This window comes from Sturnira hondurensis, unplaced genomic scaffold, assembly GCF_014824575.4.
Source record: "Sturnira hondurensis isolate 20B ecotype Veracruz unplaced genomic scaffold, ASM1482457v3 Scaffold0002840, whole genome shotgun sequence".
NCBI classification, from domain to species: Eukaryota; Metazoa; Chordata; class Mammalia; order Chiroptera; family Phyllostomidae; genus Sturnira; species Sturnira hondurensis.
Window position 1 is genome coordinate 27,146,217 of NW_028075471.1, and position 16,595 is coordinate 27,162,811.

General features: G+C 34.2%; 1 protein-coding gene across 3 annotated transcripts in view; it reads right to left on the reverse strand.

The window, feature by feature from the left end:
• Nucleotides 1-16,595, reverse strand: part of SEPTIN7 (septin 7) — an 84,977-nt gene that overhangs the window by 49,484 nt on the left and 18,898 nt on the right. For 2 of the 3 annotated variants that reach the window (XM_037041148.1, XM_037041146.1), the window contains exon 3: nucleotides 10,509-10,611. In XM_037041148.1, the coding sequence (XP_036897043.1) occupies nucleotides 10,509-10,611 (103 nt within the window). Of the gene's footprint in view, nucleotides 1-10,508; nucleotides 10,612-11,370; nucleotides 11,475-16,595 lie in introns of those variants that run through there. The other variant, XM_037041147.1, reaches the window with a different exon arrangement.

Below are 16,595 nucleotides of genomic sequence, written 5' to 3' on the forward strand. Positions count from 1 at the left end.
TCCACCTACTCCTCTGTAGTACATTTCTAACAGAAAACCATTTTGTAATTGAGTCCTTTCTCTGAACATTAAAGATACTTTGAAGCAGTGCTCTTGAAACTTTAAATGAGCAGGGAGAAGGGAGGCAGGAGTGTAAGGGGGATAAATGGTAATGGAAAAAAACACAATAAAGTAAACAAACTTTAGAATGCAGAGCAAGGGGCAACTCTTGTCAAAATGCATATCCCCACACTCCTGGGATGAACATTTTGAATAGGCAGTCCAGGTTAATATTGATTAAAGGTTTCAGAGAAACACAAACTTAGAATAACAAAAGAAAGTGTAGTTCATTTGATTTCTTCACTTATTTGTCCCTTTACATGACTTAAATTTCATAGTTTCCTTCTTAGACCGAAGTTACCTATAATGATGGCCTGGAACAAGAAACACTACTATTAGCTGCTAAATGACATTAAATCTGCTTTTATTGAAACATAATTCAACAACAAAAGAAAACACTGTCCTATATAAAAAATTATTTTTGATATTCAAAATTAATATCTTAACTGTCAACTTTTAATTAAAAACTGTCTCTAAGATTCTTTATATCACTGACATTAAGTACCTGACACACTCAAGGGAAAATAAAATACTCAAAAGGTCTGCAAGGGACAGCCTTAATATTGTGGCAACTATAAAGCAAGTGCACCCTTAAGACTAATTAGCGATATCACATAAGAAACTTGAGCAAAATACTTTAACTTAATATATTTACTGAAATACACAAGATAGGCAAGTATAATATATTTTGTTAACAAGAATGTAAGCTACTCATCTTCATCTTATTTATAATGGGGGAAGAACAAATACTTAACCATTTTCAAATCAGCTAAATCTAACTCTCACCAGCAAAGAGCTTTGCCCAGCCATCTATGCTGAATGGCAAATTGAGAGCACGACATGTGTATACTGAAATGTTTGTAATTGAAGGAGCTCAACAAAGCAGAAGTTCAAAGTAAGGATTAATAAATATTTAACATATTAGCTGCCATATGATTCTCAACCATCTCTGATCTTTGTCTTCTCTTCATCTCTGGTATTTAGATCTTTCAATTAAGTCATAAAAATATAGTAATACATATATGCTTACAATTAATATTCTGTTTAGTTTACAGACTTATTAGCCACACTATTATATATACAGTATTTATACAAGGCACATTAATATACACAATCATCTCAAGCCCCTATGAGGTGGGGGCAATTACACGTAACAGATGGCATTATTGTCCCAATGTCTCCACTCCACCATCCCATGGTCCTTAGGGGTGCGGCTCTCATTTTTAATCTCAGTGCAGTTCCTGGTTCAGAAAGACTTGGTAAATGTTTGTTGTGATAACGAAACTGAGATTCAAAGTGATCTGTACAAGGTCAGAAAGCTCATTTGTGGCAGAAATTGGAGATTAAAATTAGGCTAAATATAGTCTTTTTGTAACACCACTATGCTTAGTATTATAAAATAGATTTAAGTTAAATATGTAAGACTGATTTTTATAGTATGCTAAAAATGAATAAAAAACATTAGTATAACTAGCTCCTTTACAAAATCACCAAAATATAACATACATTTGAAATTTAAGTACAAGACATAGCTATTGGTTTCAGGACTCGATCCTATAAGGCAAATAAGATGTTAACTCCAATAAGCCCAAATAATAACTCTCCTGACTCTTTACACCTTAAATGAACATTGCTTTAGTAATTCATAATTACTTTAGTAATAACATTGCTTTAATAATAAATAATTGCTTTAGTAAGGCAATTATTAAATCAGCTTGTATGATGTATTTCCCTGGAAATTCCTTTGAGGGTGGTAGTGGTTGTCTTCATTTTATATCACCTGCTTAGTCCATAATTCTTAGCTCTTTACTCCTGGATCAGCACATTTTATCTGAATTACTAATAATTCAATTAAAATCTAAACCCCCAGACCATGACAAGAATGCTATGGAAATAGCACCATTATGTAATTACTGTGATTACTATCGCCTCTATCATAATAGACAATTCATAGTCTTCTATCATAAAATCTTGAGTTCAGAATGAACCACAAATCTCCATTCACAATTCATTCCTTGATCTACACAATTTCTTTGTGTTTATCATCTGCTTACTTGACAGTTGCAGGCAGTGCAAGAACAGAAGAACCAAAGTCTAAAGCTTTCTTCCTTCTAAATATTAACCCATTTGTCTCCACTGTTAACATAAATCTGGAGGCTCTCCAAAAGTTCACCAAACTCAGTTTGTCCACATATGTAAATTTAACATGTACAACACTACACATACATGCAAATAATTTTCATTTCCAAGCTAAAATTCTCCAGTTTTATCTCCATCAGTCATTTTTTTCCGATGGCAGCCCAAAATTACAATTTTACCCATTTTTCTACCTTGTTTTAAGCATTAAAAACCCAAATTTCTTCTATTTAGACAATAAAAGTAAATATTCATTTTTAAGCCCTTCAAAATTATTTCATCTTTCTCTTCCACTTCCCTTCCAAATTTTCAGTCCAAAAATCACTATCTGGGGCTGAAAAGGAAGGTGCACCTGCTGGAAGGAGAGTCCCAGTGGTCCAGAGAAGGGTGCCAGAGCCTGCCAGATGAGGGTTCCGAGGGGGTCTGGGAAAAGACCTGAACCCACACAGAATAAGGCGGGCACCTCTGTGAGAACAGTGACGTGACACTGGTAGCACAGTACTTGAAGAGAGTGAGCAAAGCCACTGAACAGAGAGGGGAGAAGAGGAGTGTGAGAAATAAGGCAGAAGATTAATTATATACAGGGAATGGATCAAATAAGCAAATGTATCAAGATAATGGTTTTTCACAATCAGAAGGACATTACAACTATAGAAAAGATAAAAAGAATGAACTGAAATTGAAGGTATCAGTGTAAATTTAATGGTTTTCAATATACATAGCCAAATACAGAGGTCATTTAGATTGTCCTTCAACCGAGGACTGGGTAAGAAAGATGCAGCACACACACACAATAGAATACTACTCAGCCATAAGAAAAGATGAAATACAGTCATTTACAACAACATGGATGGACCTTGAGAATATCATGCAAAGTTAAGTAAGTCAGTCAGAAAAAGCTAAGAACCATATGATTTCACTCATACGTGAGATATAACACTGAAACTCGTGGACACAGACAGCAGTGTGGTGGCTGCCAGAGAGAGAGGGTGGGGTGGGTGGATAGGGCCTAATATACGGCAACTTTATAGATGGTTTGACTTTAGGCAGTGGACACATGGTACAATATACAGACCTAGTATCACAAAAATGTACACATGAAACTTTTATGATCCTGGTAACCAAGGTCACCACAATAAATTTAATTAAAAATCTAAAAATACTATGCAGATATTAAAATCACAGTTAAAATGTTGACCAGAATTTCTATTCTGTAAAATATTTACTGCAGCATTATGATGAGATCAAGCATAGCAAATCATTCAACTGTCAAATGAGAAAGCAATGGCTAAAATTTGAGATAGTCACAGTTCAAGTATTATGCGGCTGTCAAAAGTAAAATATTGCATATAAATGCAGCAAAACATCAAATAATGTTTATCAAATAATGATAAATATCTCTTGCTAATTAATTCATTTTTAGTTTTCTGGTATTTCTTGATTTTCATGTATTTTAGGTATTATTATGAAAAGTCTCCTTCTTAGGTGTATGTCTTCCCTAGTGACTCTAAATAGATACCACCATGTTTATTTACTTCTTAGAAAGTAACAAATCTGGTTCTGGCCAGATAGCTCAGTTGTTTAGAGAGTCATCCCAATACACCAAGGTTGCAGGTTCAATCCCCCCCACTGGAGAATATACAAGAATCAACCAAATGAATGCATAAATAAGTGGGCCAACAAACCCCTCTCTCCTCGCCCCCACTCTTCTCTAAAACAAATCTATTTAAAAAAGAAAATAACACAATCTGTAACTATTTTACATATTACTTTCTTTTTTGCCTATCTCCCTAAATTAACAAAAACCCTAGTATTTGTTTTACACAAGTAAATAATTATCATTTAAAACTAAAATAATGTAGTATTTGTATAAGAACTACAGAATGTGTTAAAGATTAAGAATGAGAAGCAACCAACCACATATATTTCTAAAAATCGAGCTTGTAATAATGGTTTTGGGAGGACTACTTAACCATTTAAAATATAAACATTAGCTTCCTGACTCAATCTCACATCTAAAAAACCTACATGAATTTAAGATTGTAATATAAAAAGTTTAGCCTATATATCTTAAAACCTTGAATCCCCAATAACCTTGAATCCAGCAGAAGGACATCAAGAACAAAAAACATAGAAAAAAGATTGCATGGACAATATAAAAATTAACTTAATACAAAAAACAAAACAAAGAAAATTCTGGAAGAAAATGTCAATAGCACACAACAACAAAATAATACCCTTAAAATATTCACAGATTAAGTGGAAAAAATGAAGAACATTTTTGAAAGTTAACTAGACTATTTCAATCACAAAAGAACCATGAAAAAATAATAAGTTGACCAGCAATAACAAAATACAGGTGAAAATAAGGTGCCAATCATTACACATTTAAACTGGCAAAGAACTCTAATGTCCTGCACTGACAGCACGCAGGACGGAGGGTGCTGACAATACACGGTGATGTGCAAAGTAGTGTGCAACCTTACTATAGCGCAATTGGTGTTATGTATTAAAACCCTTTCAAAACAATACTTAAGCCTTCAGGGGAAAAAAAGAGCAAATTTTCAAAGCTTTATTATAAGGAATTCATTAGAAGTGCAGGCAGATATATCTATACCCATATTTATTTGTAACTACCCTGATGTTGAACAATATGGGAAATTTAGGGTACTATAGGGTAGAACAAAAAGTAGGCTTACAGTTGCTCGTATGAAAAATAATATAATAATTAATAACACAAGGATAAAGTGTGTTTTACATACTCACAACTGTAAACCTACTTTTGACCCACCTTGTATACTCAACCTACACAAGCCATTAAAATCTACAACTGAATCATATCATCAAAAGATGATCACAGTTTGCTGCCAAATTTTCAAAAACAATCATACAACATTATAGATACATACAAACAAAAATACTATATGATTCTATGCTTAAGAGACATCACTGGGTGATATATTTTGGTAATATTTTCATTTTGCTTTTCTGCATTTCTAATTTATAAAAATAAAAGCATTATCTTTATTATAACAGCACTTTTTAAAATACACAGATGAAAAACCTAGAAAGAATACAAAAATTAAAATAGTGAACATGTGGAAATATATGATTCCCTTCCACCCCAAACTTTTTCTGCATTGGTTAAATTACTTCCTTTAAGTGAAATAAAATTCACACAACAGAAATTTCACCACTGTAAAGTATACAATTCAGTGGTTTTTATATTCACAGTGTTGTGCAATCATTACTGGTTAAATTACTCATAACTTTTATTAAAAATAAAATAAAAATGAGTTCAAAAAGTGTTTTTTAGGCCCTGGCTGGCGTAGCTCAGTGGATTGAGCACGGGCCTGCAAACCAGACGATCGCGGTTCGATTCCCAGTCAGGGCACATGCTTGGGTTGCAGGCCGGTTCCTTGCAGGCTAACTACCAGCAGGGGACGCACAAAAGGCAACCATACATTGATGTTTCTCTCCCTCTCTCCTTCCCCTCTAAAAATAAATAAATAAATAAAATCTTAAAAAAAAAGTTCCCTTACTATAAAAAAAAAAGTTCCCTTACTATATAAAAAAAGTGTTTTTTTAAAAAAATATTTTATTTATTTATTTTTAGAGGGGAAGGGAAGGAGAGAGGGAGAGAAATATCAATGTATGGTTGCCTCTGCCGAGGACACACAATGTATCATGTCTCCCCTGCCAGGAACTGGCCTGCAACCCAGGCATGTGCCCTGACTGGGAATCAAACCGCGATCCTCTGGTTCGCAGGCCCGTGCTCAATCCACTGAGCTACACCAGCCAGGGCTAAAAAAAGTGTTTTTTAATATTACTGGAAGCATTACAACTATCCAACATCTTACTTTCAGAATTAAACATAATACCAATAAATGCCCCAAACCCTAGAAACAAAGTGAGCCAATACAACCACAAGTTCTTCAAATAACTGTGGGTGTCACTGCAGCAGTTCAAACACCAAAAAGAAGGTGGGCGGAAACGACAACTCTCACAGTCACTGTATATGCTATCACTGACTAAATCCCTCCTAAACTTTTGCTGATAAATCATATACAAAAATAACTACAATAAATCTTGAATCCCCAAAATGGCCAAACCAACATGTTCTAAACTCCCTTGCACTGAAAAAAAACCAGAAACACCAATTCGTTAGTCAAGATATTTAGTGTAAGTCAAATACATTATGACAAATCATAATGTAAAAAAAAAAATCTCTACCACAAAATGTTTATAAAATTAAAGAAATGATCAAATAATCACAAAAGCAATTGTGGATTTTATCTTCAAAGAATTCAAAATAAAATATTTAATATCACTTGTTTTTTCAAAATAATTTCCTGGTCAGATAAAGCAATCTACAATATTTCCAAATTCTACCTCCTTGAAAGAGTCTAGTAAAATCAGGATCTTACAATTAACATTTTATTCTTAGAACACAGTCGAACCTAATTTAAGAGCACACAAAAACAGTCAAGTTCCAAGCATGAACAGGTTTGATACTCTGCTGAATCAGAGACTTAAATGGCACCATTAGATATGCCTGACATTGGCTTTTACACTAAATTTTTTAGTTTTACTTTTATTTTAAACCAAGAATTCTGGTCCTCTTATCCTGGTGGCGTTCAAGGTCTTCAAAATCCAGGCTAGGTTTTCCAGCCTTACTTCCAATTATTACATGAAGTTACACCTTAGAGGTCAAATTCTAAAGTAAATGGGCAATGCCAATTAATCTTGAAAATACCTCATATCATCAACTAACTGAAATAACATAAAAACTGGCAGCCTGTTTTTCTTCCTTTAGGAAAACAAATCCTGTTTCTTTGAGGACATAAAAAGTAACTACTTTATATTAAGATGCCATATTTTTCACTAGGCTAACTAACATTCAGCAAAGTGAGATGATTACAATGCGGAAGTATGTAGAAGCTGATAATGACTGGGGGAATTGAAAACTTACCTCTCCATCCCTGGCTGGTGTGGGTCAGTGGACTGAGTGCCGGCCCACAAACCAAAGGGTTGCTGGTTCGATTCCCTGTCAGGGCACGTGCCTGGGTTGTGGGTCAGGTCCCCAGTAGGGGGTGTGCAAGAGGCAACCACACATTGATTTTTTTTCTCTCCCTCTCTTTCTCACTCCCTTCCCGTCCCTCTAAAAATAAATAAATAAAATCTTAAAAAATAATTCACCTTTCCTCCCACTTCTCTAATTCTCATTCACTCATCTTGCTGGTTTTTGTTTTTTTTTTTTACAGAAAACAGAACATCTTTATTTACTTATTTTTTTAACAGAAAACATCTCATTGAAATCACGTAGATTCAAGGCATACTGGACGCACTGTACTAAATTCCGCACTATACCCAGTACCCCCAAATTAGCCTCTGCTAGTGCTTAAGAACACACCAGAATAAAATGAGAAACAGACTGAGTTTGATTCTGCCACCTGCTAGCAATATGACCATGGCAAGTAACCAACTCTCTCCATGCCCCAGTTTCTTCATCTCTGAAATGAGGATAACAACAATACCGACCACACCGGGTTGTTGTTAAGAATTTTACCTAGAGCCCTGGCTGGTGTAGCTCAGTGGATTGAGCGCGGGCCTGGGAACCAGATGATTGCGGTTCGATTCCCAGTCAGGGCACATACCTGGGTTGCAGGCCAGTTCCCAGCAGGGGACACACGAGAGGCAACCATACATTGATATTTCTCTCCCTCTCTCCTTCCCTTCCCCTCTAAAGATAAATAAATTTAAAAAATCTTAAAAAAAAAACAAAGAATTTTACCTAGAATGCTGCCTGGCACATACTATTATGTAGGTGTTGGCTATTATTTTCCAACTGGACTGCCACCTCAATGTCTATCCCAATTCTATTTTCAAAAATCTCCCGTAATTCCTCCTCAAATACGGCAACAATAATCTCCAACCAGGGACAGCCTCTCCTATATTCCTTAAACTTCCATGGCTCTTAACAGTAAAAAATTTCCATATGATTCTACTAACTTGTACTTCCTGGAAATATTACTTATTTTTTTGTGTACTTTATGTTGTCACAAATTATAGGCTCCTTTAAGAGAGAAAATATGGGAATATTCACTACGTCTCTTTGATACAAAGAAGTCACTCAAGAAAGTATTCAACAAATATTGTTTATGAGGCTGGGTTACTAGATAGAGGTTTTTCCAACAAAGGAAAAGGAGTTCCATAAAGAAAGCAAGTATTAGATATAAATTCACAGTTTGTATCAATGTGTAAGTCTCAAACCAAAAATTGTTATAAAAGCCAAAACTGCTCCAAGTTTAAATCTCAAAAATGAGGACTTAAAGCAAGGTTGGCTATAGCTTTCTATGATTTGCAAACAATGCTGCTAAATCTGGCCTAAAGTCTGAAAAACAGACCAGTGTATTAGACACAGACTTAAAAGGTGACACTGCAACTATGTAGATGAAAAGATTTAGTCCTTACACTCAACAAGTCTGTACAAAGATAACTAAGTAAACAATAATGTTCCAGTGCAGCAGGGAAGCCCTGGCTGGGTAGCTCAGTTGATTAGAGCATCATCCTATTGCCACAAGTTTGTGGGTTCTATTCCCAGTCAGGACACAGAACCAAGTGCAGCAGGGAAAACCCCCACTTTCCTGTACCCTCAGCTGAAGTCTTATCATGGAAAACACAAAAGCTGTCATTCATAAAAGGACTGGCAAGAAAAACTAATAAATAATGTATATTAAGAGATTGCATATTTTCTCTAAATATCAAGATCGTATGACCATTAAATTTTTTCATCTGGAAAAATCTCAGATTTTAAATCCAGTATCTGGCCTTTATCCCCAGATATTATTCTACTAAGTATATGTTCCAGAAGTTATTCTTTTCTTTTCTGTTATGACTGTTATTTTTATTTTTTGTATTAATATAACTACATCAAGACCAAGAATACCTCATCAAGAAGTTCTTTTTTTAAACTAAAATTTTAATATTAAATAATTTTTGAAAATGTTATAAATAACTCTCCTGGTGGACCTGGAGAGTTTTCTTATAAATTAAAAAAAAAGATCATGTATTTATCTACAGTTTTCATTTAAGATAACTAACATTGCATATGTAAAGGTAAGATGTACTATTTCTTCACATATCATAATGTTACCAACGTACTGAAGAAAAGGCATGTTCTACAGATGTTTTATCCATCCATCCACAACGCTGTCTACTCCACAGCGGTAATTTGCAAGCTAAGTATATTATGCTTCTACTCAACCAGACACAGGCAAGTTTACTAACCAAAATATTCTGGTCAACTGATAAAATATTCTTCCTTTCAATGAAGGAGCATTTTATAACTAATTTAATTAATCTAATTCAATACCATGGATTGCCTATATTAGCAAAAATTAATGCATACTACACAAAGACCCAGTATCAACTCAATTTTCTTTGTCAAGGATAGTCAATCCATTACCCTGCCTTTAATCTTCTTTAAATGTACAGAGAAATACAATAACGTTGCACAATAATTAATATTTATGTTATAAAGTCAGCTTATATAAGGGGGAAATATTAGTCATTTAAGATTAGCACTGTCTGTTAAAATTACTAATCTTATATACAGTAATGTATTTCTTCACAGATAACGATGATGCTGCCAACCTATAGTCAAAATAACCCTTAACAATCTCTTAAAATGGACTACAAATAGGGTAAGGTATTCAAAGGATAAAGCATAGGAAAAATGAGACTGAATGAGAGAATAAGGAGGGCCATATTTCACTTATTCCAGGACTTTTACTCAATGAATAATTCCTGGGGTAGTCATTTGCATGACTATGATCCTTTCTACTCTATCCTTCTTTTTCAAATTGAGAGCACATATGTTTAAGTTAAATGCTCCAGTGCTATGAAGCTACTTAGTATAAAAGTCACAGGGTTGGGTGGGGAAGGGAATTACCCTGGAGAAATAAGTAATCACCGGATACTATTTCCTCTTGTAGCATTACCAATTGAAGAGAACTTCTCTAATACTGTATCTCACCCTGTCAATACTCAATTTTTTTTTTAGTTTTCAAAACTGTGCCATCTTAAAAAGGAGACAAAAAATATATAAATCCCATCACACCACCAAGCTAAATTTTAAAATGTTTTCACATAAGAGAAAATATAACACATGATCCCTGTAGTTATTTGGACTATTATTTTCTTCATTCATAGTTGGTTAACAGCTTAAAATTGAGATCAAAATTCATTTTTAGGGAGAAATCACATCTTACCCACAACCATAAGTGTGAATTCAAACCCTCTCTTCACTGACTTTCTGTATACTTGATTTGGGAGATTGGCAAACCCCACATAGCCTTCAAGGTTCTTCTGTTGCTGAGAAAAGAAAGAAGGGTCAGGTTATTCAAAGGAGCAAAACTCTTCTGTTACACATTTCAAATTCCCTTTATTAACCTATTTTAGAAAACTATACAAAATATTAATCATGGTGCCAATAAAAATATTAATTAGTTGCAACAATGCACAAAATGAATTGAGCATGATTTGACTGACAGTGTAACGGTCAATCAGAAAAATCCAAGGAAATAAAATAAGAACTTTAAAAACCTGTCTGAGAGCAAAGATTTCTATTTATAATAAGTTAGTTACAATAAGATTCTGACCAATCAACTTAAAAAAAGTTTACTCTTAAAAAAAATTCAAATCTCCTTAAAATTATATCATGAACTTTTCTAATTATCCAATTGTTCATACTAATTACCACAGGTATGAGCTTCTTGAAATTCACCTTCCTATTCATAAAATGAAATAAAAATGGAGTTTAAAGCAATTTTCCTATAAATTCTTGAAAGCTCTCATGATCGGTGTTAATCAGTAAACAGCATCTTTTGTGCTGTTGTACCAGGTCCAAGGATGTCATTTCAAGGTTTCACACAAATCTGCTACCTCCACTATCAGGGACATCGATTTATCCGGGTTTACGTTACAATTCAGTTTTCTGTATAGTTTTTGATTCTTTGATGAACTTCATTACTCATGAAACTATTACTGATGATCTCAGTAATAGTTTCATGAGTAATTCAAAGACACCTACTTCTAAAATGGCGTAGTAAATAAGTCTGATTTTTAACTTACCCATTGGTGAGAAAAACTGTCCATAGTTCAGACCATCTGAGTAGAGTCTTACTGGATAATTTTACTTAGAGGTAGGTCTTATTCATCATTAAAATATAATGACAAAATATTCCTAAGAGGTACCCATTTCTCGTAAGTTTTTGTCACACTTAAATTCTTATTTAAAAATATCTCATGAGTTTAAAGCATTACTTCAACACATTTGGATTTAACAAAGAACAGTCTGCATCCTTCACTAGTATCACACATTTAGGTAAATAATCCATTTATAACCTTTTACATTTTTTCACTCATATAAACTAATTTTTAATCCAATGTTGACAAAATAAGCAAGCCAATTAAATTGAAAACCTCATTTTAAATTTCATAATTAGGATTCTGATCAAGATACAATATTTTAAAATCAAATATCTGAAAGCCTACTGTATGTAGAGATAAAAATATGTATTAAATTTAAAGTTTCTTTGGCTCACATTTCATCCAACTGTAAGTTAAATTTAAGTTAACTTAGACTGAAAAAACTATCTGTATGAATTGTCTAGTATACTCACAGCTACTTTGTAAAGAACACATTTCCATCATTCCAGTGTTCCAGATTCCAACAGAACAGATCCACAGAGGAACAGGTAAATGAGGAATTCCAAGAATTGTAGATGATGCGTTTAGTCCAAAGAGGGGAGGCAATCCATCGGAACACAGCAAAAGATAGGGAAAAATAAAAGTTACTTACATGTAACTCAAAAAATCAGAGATAAATTACAAATTAATTGAAGGCAGACTTTTTTGCGTGGGACACAAGGCCCAAGGAATTGAATTAATTTTCAACAGCTCTCCTAACGAAATATAGATCAAAAGACTTCCTATCTTTTTATAAAAGCCCATTACTATGTCCTGCACCTGCAGTCTTACAAAAAATGGTGGGAAAGCTATAAAAAATAAAGTTTCAGGAAGGTATACAGGAATCAAGTTTTAATCCTAATTAAGAAAAAATATATAAATTTTGCTTTGTCAGTCACTGGGTTAAGACAGCTCAGATCAGTCCTGGCTGGGTAGCTCAGTTGGTTAGAGCATCATTCTATAACATGCCAAGGCTGCAAGTGTGATCTCCAGTCAGGACACATGCAGGAAGCAACAATGAATGCATAAATAAGTAGAACAACAAACAGATATTTCTTTCTCTCTCAATTTTTTTAAAAAAACAGCCCAGATTAGATAAAGACAAATGTTTTAGATAAAATATTTGCAGTGCTGTATTTCAAGTTCTATTAATTAAACTAACGTTCAGAATTGGAAGAAATGCTTATGGATGGACACACTAAAGGGAAGGAAGCTAAAGAGGACAAGCAGTAACAAACGAAAAACTGAAGAAAATGGGAGCTGTGAAAACTGAAAGGCAACTAAGAAAGCACAGAAAAGAGACGAGACTACCCTTGGACAAAATGTTATGAAAAGTATGTGTCTTTATTGTATACTGACATGAATCTATGAGTTCTGTCACAACCTGGAATGATGATAATGATGCTGACTCTTCATCCATCACCTTCACAACAAGGCCCACCCTGACCACCTTTATCTAAAATGACAACCTATCAATTTGGCACTCTGTTGCTTTATAATTTTCTCCTTTGTACTTACCACCATCTAACACTCATTGTACTCATCTTGTTTACTGCCATCTCCACCCCAACCCACCTCCAGTGTAAGCTTCATCAAGGTAGAGATAAATGAATTATATAAAGAGTGGCATCAAAAAAAAAACAAAAAACCCCCATCTGGGAGAACTGAGGAAGTTTCAGACAAAATATTACCCACACATATTCAAGGACAAAAGACGTTAGAAAAATGCCTCAGAGTCTGCCTGGGTGTCTCTCTGCTTTATCCTCAACTCCTAAAACAGTCTTTGGCATACAGAACAAATTGAGGTCTCAATTAAGAAAGGGGGAGAAGTATTGAGGCAAAGTGGTGGGCTCTAAAAGCGGGGATGAACTTACTACTCCCAGGAACAAAAAGAAGGTACATGAACTACAACAATGTGAAGTAGTGGACCAGGGGATAAGGGATAGAAAATGAGGTCAGAAAGGTAGTTAGGGGCCAGATCATATGGGATCCAGACAAGAGAAATTTGGATGTTATTTTAGGTATGATGAGAAGTCACTGGAGGGTTTCAGACAGGCAAGTGACCTGACCTGATTTGCGTTTTAAAGATAGCTCTCACTGCTAAGAGAAGAAAGAGTGAAAATAAGGAAACTAGTAAGGAGCATACTGCAATAGTCCAAGAAAGAAAAGACACACTAAATTTAGATGGTGTTGCAGCAAGAAGAGGTAAGAAGGATTCAGAACATGTTTTGAAGGTAGAATTGTCAGGACACTGCTGATGGACTGGATTTGACTGGTGAAAAAAAAAGAGACCAAAGATAACTCCCAGGTTTTGGCTTGGACAACTCCCAGGCTAGTGATCTCTGTTAGGGAAATGGGGAACAACAGAGAAGGAAAAGGCTGGGAAGTGAGAGACAAAGTTGCCAAAATTAAACACAGCTTTGCACATGTTAAGTTATAAGGTGTCTATTATAGATTCAAGAAGAGATGTCCAGCAGTTGATTACACAGATGAATCCAGAAATTCTAGGGTTGGTTGGTGCTTAACATAGAGATTTTGGAATCATAGCATACAGATAGTAGGAGGAGAGGACTGAATTCCAAATAGAGACTATACATAAAAATGGGTCTAGACAGAGTCCTGGAGCACTCCCACCTTGACATACTAGGCAGAGAAAGAGTGAGAAAGATCAAATCAGTGAGGAAGAATCACTGGCTCGAGATCACTCAATTGTGTTAAGCTTTACCAAAAGGTCAAATGAAATACCAAAGATGTCACCATAACATTTTGAAAAAAGGTTACTGGTAACTTTCACTAAGAGCAATCTTAGTAATATAGTGAGGAAGAAAAGTAACTAGGTTGAGAGTAAAAAAATTCCATGTAACTATTATAATGTTTTAAATAATTGTATATTTTAAATTACTTTAAAATTAAACATGTTACTTGTCAGTCCCCACATGATTAAATTCTCAGAGGGAAAGAACCATGTCATCTCTGTATTCTTAACAAAGTGCTGATACACAAGTGACATTAAAAGCTGGATAATTAAAATACATTTTCAGAGGAAGAAACATAGAGAAGAGACATATAGATCTTTCCCATATAATAAGAATCTTCCCTTACCACAAATTCTAAAATCAACCATACTCTGTTATTCACAAGTCTACCTATTGGTGCTTTCTTTCTGCACAAATAAAATGTTCGCACTGCCAGTATGAAATATAATCTCTGGATAAAGAAACATTATTTTTAGGTGTGAATGATATAACTCTGACACTTATAAACATGTGAAGATAGATAAAAATACATTTACTAAAATACCTTTAGGTCTTAAGAGTATTATTTGATTTCAAGCATCAGTTACATAACAAGAAACAGTCATCAAATCGTATTTTCTAAAAGCATATGTGTACATTTACAAAATCTTTTAGTTACCGAGTTGTCCAAAAAGTTCATTTGTTTTTTTCTGAAAGATTGCTCTAGTGGAGCTTAGGTGTCTTTAACTTCATTCAAAACAATTTTGTTACATCGTATTGTGAAAGTTGACACATCAGCATGCATTAAAAAAACTGAGTGGGGGAGGAATGGTTGGGGGGAGAAATGCAGACAGCTGTAATTGAATAATAAAATAATTTTTTTAAAAACCTATCAAAATGGTGGGGTTTTGTGCAGCCATTTTAACACTGAAGAAGAAAGAAAATATGTGACATTTTTGGCATATTATGCTTTGTTATTTCAAGAAAGGTAAAAAGGCAAGTAAAATGCAAAAAAAATATTAGTATAGTGTATGGAGAAGGTGCTCTGACTGATCGATGTGTCAAGAGTGGTTTGTGAAGTTTTGTGCTGGAGATTTCTTGCTGGACAATGCTCCAATGGTCAGGTAGACCCGTTGAAGTTGACAGTGATCAAATTGAGACATTATTGAAAACAATCAATGTTCTACCACATGGGAGATACCCAACATATTCAGAGTATCCAAATAAATAAAGTTATTGGTGAAAATGAAAAATGTGTCTTTTATTTCATGGAAAAAAAACATATGAACTTTTTGGCCAACTGAATATATAGAGATGCCAAATCTCTATGTCAAAATTCATAGAAAATCAAACTGTAATTCCATTGTCTGTTGTTTCACTGCCTGTGGAAAAGTCAACATTATATACACAACATCCAATAATTTCAGTGTTAAATTTATTTAACCTTACTTCTAGAAATCAATTATATTTGAAGAACAAGATGTTTCAAGCAAGTACCAATGGGTAATTTATTGGAACCCGTCCAAATCCTTTAGAGTCTCTTGCCATTTGTTCCTATTCCAAAGAATAAAGTTATCAAAATTGTAACATCTAAAAATCCCATTAGCATTTTTAAAGGTTTGAATATTAGTATTTGCTTTAATAAATCTTCCCAAAGAGAAAAGCAGCAACTTATTTTAGAAACTGCTAAATATGCTTTTCAGTAACAACAAAACTGATCAAGGAATGTTGTAACACATTGGAAGCCTGACAAAATCAGAATTTGAGGAAAATTAAGATATACTCCTGAACCTGGCTGGTGTAGCTCAGTGGATTGAGCACGGGCCTGCAAACCAGAACGGTTCAATTCCCAGTCAGGGCACATGCCTGGGTTGCAGGCCAGTTCCCAGCAGGGGACACACGAGAGGCAACCATACACTGATATTTCTCTCCCTCTCTCGTCCCTTCCCCTCTAAAGATAAATATATAAAATCTTAAAAAAAATACTCCTGGTAGGGTCTACTAAAAAAAATAAATAAATCTTCAATCCCTCCCACCTTTACAAAATTAAAAGTCCAGCCCAAATTACCCTAATAAGACCAGAATTCTATCTCTCCCCTTAGTAACTGCAATTAAAAAAACAAAACAAAAAAACAGGCTACAAAGATCCAAGGTTTATATCAATAACTTTCCATTTCAAAGGTAAACATTTGGGGTTTCCTAAATAACTTCAAATTCAATTTGTAGGTTTTAAAGCACAGGTATAATGCATATCACTTTACACACTGATAAAAATAATTAAGTTTCTTTCTCCTAAAATTGAAGTAATTCTAAATACACAAAAATACACACTACACAAAAGGAAAAGCCATTAATTCATAGATTTACTTGTCT